This window comes from Hippoglossus stenolepis, chromosome 9, assembly GCF_022539355.2.
Source record: "Hippoglossus stenolepis isolate QCI-W04-F060 chromosome 9, HSTE1.2, whole genome shotgun sequence".
Taxonomy (NCBI): Eukaryota; Metazoa; Chordata; class Actinopteri; order Pleuronectiformes; family Pleuronectidae; genus Hippoglossus; species Hippoglossus stenolepis.
In genome coordinates, this window is record NC_061491.1 from 18157660 (window position 1) to 18170342 (window position 12683).

General features: G+C 40.0%; 1 protein-coding gene across 1 annotated transcript; it reads left to right on the forward strand.

Annotated features, from left to right (window-relative positions):
• The first annotated feature begins 6867 nt into the window (after positions 1 to 6867).
• LOC118115050 (coiled-coil domain-containing protein 112) lies at positions 6868 to 11966 on the forward strand. The gene is made up of 14 exons (XM_035165970.2): positions 6868 to 7012; positions 7589 to 7713; positions 7931 to 8043; positions 8258 to 8347; positions 8439 to 8514; positions 8865 to 8991; positions 9144 to 9263; positions 9450 to 9587; positions 10464 to 10579; positions 10681 to 10807; positions 10962 to 11129; positions 11319 to 11417; positions 11553 to 11671; positions 11767 to 11966. The coding sequence occupies exons 1-14, from the start codon at positions 6968 to 6970 to the stop codon at positions 11795 to 11797; spliced, it is 1494 nt and encodes a 497-aa protein (XP_035021861.2). The 5' UTR covers positions 6868 to 6967; the 3' UTR covers positions 11798 to 11966.
• Positions 11967 to 12683: the final 717 nt, after the last annotated feature.

Below are 12683 nucleotides of genomic sequence, written 5' to 3' on the forward strand. Positions count from 1 at the left end.
ACCATTTATGGCACATATCTAATATTTGCTATGAGGAATAAATCAGAAAACATGACAGAATAATTATCACAATAGGTTTGAGCTGCCTCATCACAATCACTTATCTTTAGCTGCACCTTGTAATATTCTGTATTTCTTTCTCTCTAATATATTTTTTTCCTTTTCTTTCCAATGAGATTCATTCAGGTCGAGGAGAACATGTTTGATTCTCGACCAGGATAAAAACACGATTGGATTTCTCTTGTTTCAAACTCAAAATGTGCCTGGTGCAACAACGATTCCTCTTGATCACTGTGAATGTTTGGCTGTGCCCACATTTGCTGCCAATGCCAAACCATCTGCCACAAAGCAGCACTGACTCATCAGGCCCGCCTGCGCTCTTTTGAGAATCCATGATTTCCACAAGGTTCCTCCTTCTCTGTCTAATCATCGTGCACTGTACCTTCCACTGTATCTCACTGTGGCTCTGCAGCGCTGAATCAAACACAGACCTGGGAGCGTGGGCGCAAAGTGTTGCAGATAAAAGAGCAGTCACGGCCAAAACTGAAGCATTGCAACACACGTGTAAACACATAATGTAGATTTCTGTCAAAGCTTATTGATAAACTATCTCTCTTCTCGTCTTTGACTATTTATGTCTCACACACACACGTTTGTGTCTTAGTGAGGACAGTCTTTGGCATAATGCATTCCCTAGCCCCTTACCCTAACCCTACCCATCCAAACTAAATGCCTAACCCTAACCCTAACCTAAACCTAAACCTAAACGTAATTCTAACCCTAACCCTAAAACCAAGTCTTAACCCCCAAACAGTCCATTAAAGGTGGGTCACAAAGTGAGGACCGGCCAAACGGTCTCCAAAGGTTGTAGGCTCAAGCTGGTCCTCACAAAGATAGCTGTACAAGAGCACACACACACACACCATCAGCGGTTGATAATTTACACAAAGAGCGACGACGATGTTTGTGGTTCTGAGCTGCCAGAGACAGATCCAGTGTCCAGACTATAAACTGATATTATAACCTGCTGGTGTCCATCAATAAACACGATCCCACTCACATAGACCATACCTCACTTTAAGCCTTTATGTTATTTTTCCCTCTCTTTTTCTTAGTCTAGCATTATTCTTTATTCATTATCCTTTTGCTCTTTTGTCTGTATCTTACCTGTTTGCACATACACATCAAAGTTTTCAGGTTTTAGTATGTTTTACTACATATGTGAAAAGAAAGTTGTGTAAAGTCTTTCTGGGAGTTGTACAGTTACAGTAGGATGTGAGGTTATCACACCTCTGCAGCCTCCTCATCTCTGCTTGAGGCCTCTTGAGCACAGACTTGCTCAAGTAGAATTCTAGGTTATGTAGGCCCCAGTTTTTTAGTTTTTTTATCAAGATCAAAGAATGACTGGAACAAAAAAATATTTCTTTGGATCTGCTGCTTTCATTTTTTACTTATTATTGTTTATCGTTGGCAAGACGCTTACATTTGTGCAACGCTACATCAACAGTGGACGTGGAAATACACTGGCAGGAAATGTAAAGTGAGGTTGTGGGGTGTTACAAAGTACATTTACTTTGTTACTGTCCATTATTCATGCATCTGTACTTTACTTAAGTAGATGTATTTTCAGATATATTTCCCTTTTACTCCACTATATATCAGTAAATATCTGATTCTACTTTCTACTCATGTTGATATTTTTAAATAACACAATCTGTTAAATCTGCTGTACAAAAGTTAGTCCATCATCTCAGGTTGACAGGCCACTGACAGAACGAGGCCTTTTACACGCAGACATTTTCGTTTGATGTAACATCACACGTAGGGAGCTTCTCAGAGTTTTTCTTCAACCATTCACAATAATCAAGGGTGAAGCACTAAATTGCAGCGTTGATGATGGGTTAGTTCTCTGTCCCTTTTCTCACGGGACACAGAAAGTCAGAGGGAAACTCGGCGGCCTGGCAGTGGGAGGGGAATAAACAAGAGATGATTTGCTTACATGTCAGAAAGCAGAAACCCCAGTTTGCCAATCAAAGCTCTCCACAGTCAAAGCACCTCCCAATGATTTAAATTTTTTCCCGTTGAACCTCTTCTGTCTGCGGCCGATGTGTCAGAAAATCCTCAAGGCGTGAAAATCCTTTAGGCATAAGAGAAGGCACAAACTTACTGAAGTGCTTCCTCCACAAACACAGCAGAGACAGGAGCAAACGGCTGCCAGCAGTCGAGTTCAAAAGACACATAAAGGTGAGAAGGAAAGTTTTTCTATATTTCAAAACATACATATAAAAGTTGTTATAGTCTTATACTCGGCTGCTTTGAAGAGTTGTCATGACGAGGCGGTGAACTTGGGAATCTCTAGGAAAAAGGGCACTGTTATAACATCAGGGTGAGAGTCACGACTGCAGTCCTCACTTAACCCCCACAGGTCATTTCTGTAACTTTAGCACTTTCTCTCTCTCTCTCTCTCTCTCTCCCTCTCTCTCACGCACACACACACACACACACACTGACAGAAAAAGCACGTGTAATTGTGGTCAGTGAAAGGGCTGCACGGCAAAAGCCTCTGAAACAGCCTGCAAGCTCCGTGTGAGCTTTCATTCACTTGATGCTTTATCAACTTGTGGAAAACACACACACACACACACACACGCACACACACACACACACACAGCCAGACAAACAATTTCACTTGACACACTTGATACAATGTGATTATTCATGTAAGGACAGAAAGTAAAGTAGTAAAACATATTTTGAGTTTGACCTCTCTCTCTCTCTCTCTCTCTCTCTCTCTCTCTCTCTCTCTCTCTCTCTCTCTCTCTCTCTCTCTCTCTTTCTTATTCTATATCTTTGGAAACGTATCATTTTTAATGTTTGAAGTAAACAGTTGAACTTTGCCAAGTGATTCTGTGGATTATTACGTGAAGACATGTGACGAGAGGAGCAGTCGTATGAGGACAGCAGTTTAGATCATCATGTTGATGAGAGTCACTCCAGATAAGAACGTCAGATAAAGACAGAAAATATAATTTATACGACAGTAAGACAAAGAGCTGCTGTGTGTGTGTGTGTGTGTGTGTGTGTGTGTGTGTGTGTGTGTGTGTGTGTGTGTGTGTGTGTGTGTGTGTGTTTGACCTGGTGTTAGATGAAAGGTCAGAGTATCACAGAAGACGTCTAATCAGGATTCAAACTCTCACCATTAAAGTCTCTCTGACTAATAATCACAGAAGTCTGTTCAAACGCTACAGAGTTATTTCTTTCTAGTTCCGTTTTTCCCCCTACCAGGAAACCAAGTCAAACAGAAACATCTTTGTCTCATGGCAGTAACATCAGCGCCCACGATAATTAACTCAAAGCATGAGTTGCACGAGACACGTTCAGTTACACCGAAAATGATGTTCAGAGAAATGTTGATGTGTTGACTTCACAGAGACAAACAGAAAGAGAGAGAAGTGTCCCATCTGAGGCACAGCAGGAAGAGCCATTAAACTGATCCCTTTCCCCCTGCCTCTGCACGCTCACACACACACACACACGTGCATATGCATGTGTCTAACGCCTAACGTGCACAACATGTGCAGGACGTAGCTAGATCCTGTTGCTTTTTTCCGCCATATACAATTACAGCACAAGTCAGTTTGTGTGTGTGTGTGAGTGTCCACGTTGTTAACCCTTGTTACAGAAGACAGGTTTACTGAAAACAGTCCCATATATTAACGGCCACAAGGACACAAGGTTTACACACAGAAACACACTCCCTGTGGTGTGACATAGGGAACACCACTGACGCACTGAAAGCGTGCACACGCACATGCACATGCACACACACTGAAACAAACATAAATGGCAGGTGCCATAAATCAACATGTCTAATTCATAGAACTGGCAGGAGGGAAGCTCAGACTTCCACTGTCCATGAATGTGAAACTGACCTCTCAGTTTACCAGGATCATGTCTCATAACATTTCTAAATAGCTGCTAGGAGGAGGTCAGAGGTCACGACTTTCTTTCTCTCGCGCTTGTTTAAGCTAATTTCCATCTGACTCATCTGATCAAGCATGTACTGTTTCAACTCAAGGTTTAATAAAAGCATGAAAGCTCATAATTTACAAACTGTAACATCACGTTTAAGTCCAGTTCTGAAACAGACGTCTCTTCTCAGTGTGAGGAAAGATTTTTCTCTTTTCTTTATTAGAGAAACACTCGGCTCTTGTGAGAGAAAATGTCAAAAAGAACCAAATCAATTATTAATTATTGTGTGGCTTAAACTTGAGTCTTGTTCATGTACTCGAGTACAATGTACAATGTACAATGAGATACAACAGATACGAATGAAACCTGGGCTTTAATCGCAATTGTAATCATATATTTTTTTTAATATATATTTTATATATCGTTATAATTAAGTTTTAATTTGATCATTCTTGACACTTTCGTGTTACTACACAAGTGAAAGTGTTTTTTTACACATAGGAAGTCAAAGTAAAACTCAGCCTTACAACATCAAAACTCCCTGTCGCTTATATTTTTGTTTCCATATATTCCCTGACTGTTGTGGAAATGCTGTTCTGTGTAGCAGCGTGTTTCTCAGCTCTGTTTTGCCAACCTACCGGTGTCTCATCTGATCGTCTCATTTATCAAATTAAGTGAGTCCCTTGGCTGAAGACAGAAATTGTGACACTCTTCATCAGGGAGAGCGGCTGCTATTTGTGTCGCCACAACTCTGCCTCTGCACCCACGGGAAAGACCATCCCCAATATCTGCTCTCAATAATGGACTCGGCTTTCTATTTATACCTCCCTCTTACTCCCTCTCTGTCTCGCTCCTTTTTTCCTCTCTGACTGTCACTTGGCCAGCTCTCATAATAATTATAGCTGCTGCTCTTCATAGAAAAAAAAGGCTGCTACAGAAATAACCAAGGCCTCTGCAGAAGAGATAGGCAGTTATGTGAGAGTGAGATGCGTAGGTAACTCTAACCACCGAGTTGACGCAAGTCGTAGGGAGATGTTTCTGTGCCTCGGCTGCACAAAGTATATCACGTGTCTGTCAAGCAGAAACATCTTAAAACACACAGTGCTGTTGAACTACAGTTGCCACGAGGACACTGAAAGGTCACGTAGGGAGTTTTTTAAAAGGAAATGTGGGAGTTAATCAATTTGGAGCGAGATAACAGTTAATTACTTGTGTAAATGCATTCTGGGGATTTTATGGGATGATTCCAGTATTTTTATCTCATGCAAAACAAGAAATAATTTTGTTAAGGTTAAGCACTCTTACACACTTACATTGGGTTTGTCAGGGGTTGGATTACCAATGTGTGAAATTCACTGAAAGTTGCAGGTTAACTTCATTATAACTGGGTCAACATAATTAGAATTTATTTACAGTTTAAAGTACAATATTATCAATGTTTCTTTCATACTCAGTCTTGTACTTTCAAGACCGTAACAGTTCAAGTTGATTTTGTGATTTTGAGCTTGTTTCTGAACCTCTGAAGTTGAATTTCCAACATTAACAAACTAGCAATTATTCACATTTGAGAATCTCTTATCTGGGACTTTTGGGCTTTTGTTTTTGCTTATAATTACAATTCATAAGTTGTCCAAAATGTAGCCACTTGATCGGGAGGATGAGTGGGTTGTCCACTAACCAGAGGGTCAATGGTTTGATCCCCTCCCTTATCTTCCTCCATTCCTTTGGCAAGATACTTAACCTCAAATAAAAAAAAGCACTGGCATTAATGAGAAAGTGCTGCACATAGATGCACTACATGTGTGAATGGCAAACCAGTACCTTGAAGTGAACATCCAAACTAGAGGTGAGCCATAGAAATAGATTGTTTATCATTTACCACTGATAATAATAACTTTATTTATAGAGCACTTTTCAAAATCTAAGTTGCAAAGTGCTTCACAAGTGCAGCAAAATAAAACAGATGGGTCATAAAATCATGAGCACAGCACAAATTTAGGAATCACAAATATTAAAAGACTATATTCATTGGAAACAACTTTAAAAGACAGAAAAAATACTTTAAATGATTTTTAAAAAAAAAGTTCATGTAAAATCAGGAAGTAAATCTACTGTCAAATCATCTAATCGACAAATCAACAGTTCAACTTCAGTTCATGATCCAGACTGAGTCGCTCAGCTTGTTTCATTGAACTGATTCGTGGTGCACAGCGACCACTGCTGGTGTCAGTTGTGAACTACAGGAGTTTTGTATGTGTGCTGTTTTTCCTTTTTTAGGGCCCGAGCACCGACGGTGGGAGGCCCTATTGAAATTGTCGCTGAGGCCCTAAACATGCTCAAATCATCACCAACGTTTGCAGAAAATTCAAAAGTCAGAGAAATTCTGGAGTAATTTTAAATGGGCGTGGCAAAATGGCCCAACAGCGCCCCCTGGATCGCAAGCCCCTGAGTTCGCTTTGACCGATCTTCACGAAAATCGATTCACAGGTGTATCATGACCAGACGCACGAAAAAGTCTCAAGCAGCATTATGAAAAACGCAACAGGAGGCTTGCCATTTTGCATTTAGTGGCCATTTTCCACATTTTCACTTTGACGAACTTGTCCCAGGGCTTTCATCAGATCAACTTCATATTGAGGTGAGTGTCATCACAACAAGATGGAGATATAAACTACCTCGAATTTCGATTTTTCGTCACACGACCGTGGCGTGGCGTCAAAGTTTGATTACACGCCATCAAAACACGAGGTTGTGTATCTCGGACATACACGGACCATGAATCCTTTGATGCTCAGCCGTAAACAAACAACTCCACTCCAGCATTATCAGCATCAAAGGATTCATGGTCCAGTTTCCGCAAAACACATGCAACGCGGCGCCGATCGCTCACTCCACCAACCGCAACAGGTCCCGAGTTGCGTGTGCGCGGGCCCGTTCAGTGCTACAACGTAGCCCTAGTTTATAAATAAAGTTTTTTTTTTTTCTCCTGGTAAACATGGCTTCCATGGCAACCGCACGACGCGCTGACAAACATCTCCGGGTAACGATCATTTACTGCATCTGTTCCGAAACCAACACGCGTTAGAATAATAACAATAATACACTTGTTAGTCAGTCGACGACATTTTGATTCTCTTCAGTGTGTAAAGTGTGAGGTTTTGTTTTACGACAGACGAGCTAACGTCTGTTAGCTGATGCTCAGAGTTATGAGGTGTTAGCTGCTCGTGTTCACACTCTACCTGCTAATATCATGTCATTAAAGCCTTTGTTCACTTGAACTGTTTTATAATGTTAGTCTGGTGTTTTGTTAGAGATCTGGTCAGGTGCTTTCTTTTACTCTGTCCGATAATGGGTGCCTTAACAAGTGGAGTACATTCACATATTTCAGTTCATTCATTAAAATACATTTACTTTGTTTACAGTAAGATATTTGAGATATTTATGTTCCTACGGTTTTTATTTACATGTTTATAAGTTTGATTATTCACATCAGCATCTTTCAAATGATTTGCTACTGAAGAGGACAGTAGTAAATCTGTATATACCCGCACTTGTTGTTTTGTGTTCCTCTATGATCAGCTTGTGTGTTTTCGTTTCACTGTTTGAATGTGAGCAGGGGGATACCAGAGGCTCCAGCAGTGTCCCGCTGCCCTGCACAGCGACCCCACTCAGCAGTGATGGTGTGGATCACAGACAGAAAGCTGCTCAGTTCCTCAGGGAAGCCGAGAAGAACAGGAGACAGTGAGTTCTACCACTACACTTCATTTTAAATCTACAAACACTTAACGTTCAATTCTGAAATACAGAGGGTGGACAAAATGACATGAAAACAAGTTAGACACAGTCCTAATTTATGCTGTATTCAATGACTAAACCACTGTAACATATCAAATATTGCTGAACTCTGCCAAGACTTGAAACGTTAACATCAATGTGCTTTGCTGCTTCCTCTTCACAGGATTGAAAAGTTGGAGAAAGAGAGTGTCCAGTGCAGGAAGAACGGCTGGACAGATGTGTGTGGAGACCTTAAAGAGTACGAGAAAGTGCTGGAGGACGAGAGATGTGCAGACAGTATGTGTTTATTTGTTTTACAGAAGCATAGAATTTTCCCCTTTACAATTAAGAGGGAGCTGATGGTAGGTTTCGGCTAACAGATCTATTTTGGAACGTACACAAAAAGTCACCTTTTTCTCATCCTTTATTTACCTTTAATGACACAGTATGTTAAGATGCACTGTCACACACACATCAAGTCATTATCTTGAATTTATTTTTCTTCCTTTAGAGATGAATCTTCAAAAGCAACTGGTGAAGATTCAAAACGGTGTGAAGAAGTTTCAGAGACAGCTCATAGATGTGAAACCAACTCCTGAGTGTAAGTTAAAGCTTCTTACTCTTACTCTGTTTTTACTATCCTATTGTAATTGAATGTACTGTAATGTTCTGCATTTCTTCTTGTGTTGTAGTGATTGAAAGACTGAACGAAATAATGTCCGAGGTGGAAATCTCCATCAATGCCCTAAAAGAGGAGCGACGCTCATGGTAACAGGAAACACTGAAACAAATAAGAACCAGCCTGAACTTAATCATCAGGCAAAAACAGACAAAGATATGACGTTTTGCATTTAAACACAACAGCCCCTCAGAAAAATTGTATCTTTAACTTTTGTATCTTTTTTATTTGATATCTGTTGAGATCATGTAATATTTTGTCCTGCATCAATAAGCAAGAAATCTAAAAATGTCCTTACACCGAATAAACAAAAAGGTCAAAGTAAATAAAAAGTACAAGGACACATAGACCACACTTGTGTTTATTTCAGAAATAATTACATGCATGGTAATAAAAACATTATATATGATTGTTCCATGCGTTTCTCTGCTTCTCTCAGCCTTGAGGAGCTTCTGAAAGAGGAGAGGACGTGCAGACAGGAGATCGCTGCTTATGAGAAGAAGATTGAAAACTGGAGCCTCTCTTTTAAATCAGAACCCAAACTACCCACAACTCCCTCTGTTAAAGTCAGTCTCTGAATAAATATCAGTAGTTCTCTACACACAACAGTGTTTCTGAATTCATATGAAAATGTTTATAATCTGCAGGATATTTATCTTGTTCTTATTGGATTTTTTCAAGATGAATTCTGGATCATTCATCTCTTTATGTTTTCTAGAAGATCAAACCCCCAGACAGTGATCTCCCTGCAGAGGTCAGAGCACTGGAGTCTTTCCTGCAGAAGACGGGTGGGCCTTATGGAGGCTGGGACCAATATGACCACCAAGCCTTCCTTAAAGTAAGACACTACTGTCATTCCTTCTCGTTAACGTGTGTCGTAATAATAGACATTCTTATTTCTCCTGTCCCCCCTCTTTCAGCTTTCATAGCTCAATGTTTGGCCTCAGGCAGCGACAAAATTGCTGAGCCAAAGTTGAACTACCGCCAGATTCTTGACTGACTGACTCATCTGTTTGATTCACAGGTCTGGACAAAGCAACGTGGTCATCCAGCCTACAGGAAAGAGGCAAAACTTTACCTGCCCGGTAAAACACTGGAGGAGATAGAGCATCACGAGGTCTGGCATCAGCAGCTGATCAAGCTGCAGGACAGAAAGAGAGAGGTAGAGAAGCTGACATGAACAGACAGTTTGTTGATTCAGTAGGGAGGCAGACCTCACTTGGATAGTTACATGGTGAAATAGTAATGGTAAAGTCCCATTCACCAATTCACACACATATTTATTTCACATACCTCTATAGATAGCACTTTATTTAACCCACACCATTCACACACTGGGGCAATTTGGAGTAGCCAGGATCGAACCATGGTCCCTTTGTTTAGTGGACGACCCACTCGACCTCTTGAGCCACACTCATCCAAAGCTGTTAGCATCACAAGAAGTTAAAGAACTTTTGAAATATAGCCACACAGCTAACCCTAACCCTGTTGAGTTGAATCAAGATTGTGTCATTTTTACTTGTCGGAATAATTAAGAAACCCCAAACAGATTTAAGATTGAAGAAGATTTGGATTTGATTGGATTGGATTTAAGTAAATTTTTAAGTCAATATGTTTTTTAAACATATTTATGAATACATATCACTTGTCAAGGCTAATTTGTTCTTTAAGGGCTGACAGCTGCTGATTATTATTGAAAACTTTAATTCACAGTGATTTTAGATATTAACCCACTGAGTTTGAGAGAAGAGCTTTCCTTTGCCTTTTTGTCATCTGTCCAATTAATGTCAAGTGCTTGAGCGACTCGATTGCGCTTCCTGGGTATTGTTTCGTGAATAAGGAACTGGTCTCCTACATGGTCTTCTGCCCACCCCCCCTAAAGTTTTACCACAAATTCATTATTTGTTATTAATATGCCTACAGTGCACCATTAGAACCACCTTTATTCTCTATAAAAATGACATAATTTTTTTGTAAACTGGAAACTGTGATACTGTCTTATATAAATATTTTGTGGTACTTGTCTTACTGTACTCAGGCTATTCAGCGGTGGAAAGCCAGCAAACATCGGGAACTTCAGAGCCGGATACAGAGTCAGGAGGAGGCCGAGGAGGCAGAGAGGGGGGAGAAGGAGGCTAAGAGCCAGCAACACAGGTGAGCTGAAAATGAAAGACTGAAAGAGGAGGTAGACCATACATCGATAAAGATAAATTTGTGGGCTTCATTTGCTCTTGTTCTCTTCTCCTCTGTTTCAGGACTGAGGAGGAAAAGTGGGAGGCAGCACGACGACTGGAGGAGTGGAGGGAGAAGAAGAGATGGAAGGAGGAGCAGGAGGAGGAGCAGAGACTGGCTGAGGAGATACAAAAGAGGAGGCGGGAAAAGGTGCTTTTATTTGTGTGTGTCTGTGTGTTTTGCTTGTAGGAGTATTGTGTGATTTATAGTGTTTTACATGGAAATCAGTTCAAATACAAGAGTTGATGTAAACAGATGTATGGTCGGTGCCATTTATGTTTACCAATCAATTTTTCCCTATTAGGAGGAGCGTCGCCGGCAGCTGGAAGTGAAGTTGACAGTTGAGGAGCAGCTGCGACTGAGGAGAGAGGAGGAGGAAGAGCAGGGGAGGAGGAGGAGAGAGGAGGAACAGAGGGAGATGGATGAGAGGAGAAGGGAGGCGGCAAAGGGGATCAAACGCTTTAATGAAAGGGTACGAAGTCGAGACATCCACCCACACGCCTGGTGTTTACATGGGTGCAGTTGTGTTGGGAGCACAGCTTCTTGTTGCCTGAGGTTGTGATATGATGTATTTTAGGGATGTGGGGTTTTACCACAAATGTTGGTGGTCTGTCAGTTGTGGTGTAAAATATAAAGTTTGTCTCTTGGTCCTTTGCTGCAGGATCTTCACAAGTTAGAGGAAAAGCTTCAAGAGAAACAGCTGAGGGAAAAAGAGGAAGAGGAAAGACAGAGGAGAATCACTGTAAAGTTGAAGGAGAAGGTAAAGGTTGTACAGTGAATAAGTCCGCCACATTCAGGAAGATCTCACAACATGATAATCAAGAGGTTTTAATCATAAAGTCTTAATAAACAGTGTTGTGGATTTGAGAAATGGTTGTTTATTTCCCCTGCTTAGGTTGATTGTCACGTCAGCAGAGACCCCTCCAGGCTAACGCGTCCCACTAAGGGATGGGAGGAGCGAATGAAACACGTTGGATCTTCGGGAGAAGGGCCGGTGCTGCACATGTCTCACAGGTCTGAACGACTCTGTGTTTTTACAGTCGCTGGATTTTGGGTAATAAAGATGATCTTTTGCTGAATTACTGAAACCTGCTGTCATTCTGTTGCAGAGCTGTTCCCACTTGGAGACAAGACCTGTGAAGAGGAGCAGTGGAAGCCAACAGAGCAAACCTCTGTGCCTTTTGCTTTTATTTGAATTTACTGTATGCTGCCGTTTGAAATCTTATGCAGTGTATTTATTTTATTTTAAATTGTTATTCTTACTAATTATTTTCGATGAAAGCTTGATTTGTGTAAAATTCTCAACATATGATCCAATTTATTTAAGTTAATGTACCTAAGTACTGTGTTAAAGTGAAAATTTGAGATACATGTACTTTATTTGAGCATTTTCTTTTTTTAGTACTTTTTATACTTTTGTGTAATATTTAAATTTTTCACATTTATTTGACAAACTTAGTTTCTAGCTACTTTATTAAAGTGTATAAACTATGATGCCTTGTAAAAAATAAAATCACCTAGACAAAAAATGTACAAGTACTTGTAAAATGATTACTTTACTTAGTGTTTATTTTATTTATCCAAATGACTTGGGATCTACTTTGATAATAATTTAAGTCACTTTTCATGTAGAAACATCAACCATCATTATTACAGCTTCTCAAATGTGAGAATTTGGTGCATTGCCTCTTAAATTATTTAAATCTATTTTGAAAGATGTTGATTATTTATATATAATAATTTTGACCCAGTGAATATTTGGTGTTACTAGGGGTACTGGTTATTTGAAAGGGGCATTTATCAGTAATGTTTTTTTATTGTTACAAACCAAATAATCGATCTATATTGTAGTATATGTTGTTATTATATCACAAACTTTTAAAGTACATTTTCCTAACTGTTTCGAATACACATTTATTAGGTGATTATGCTGGAGACCTCTACTTATAACTGATGATTTAAACAGTGTTGCTTCAGCACTTCTTTAAATAATGAATAATAATGTTGTCATTAGGAACCGGCCCAA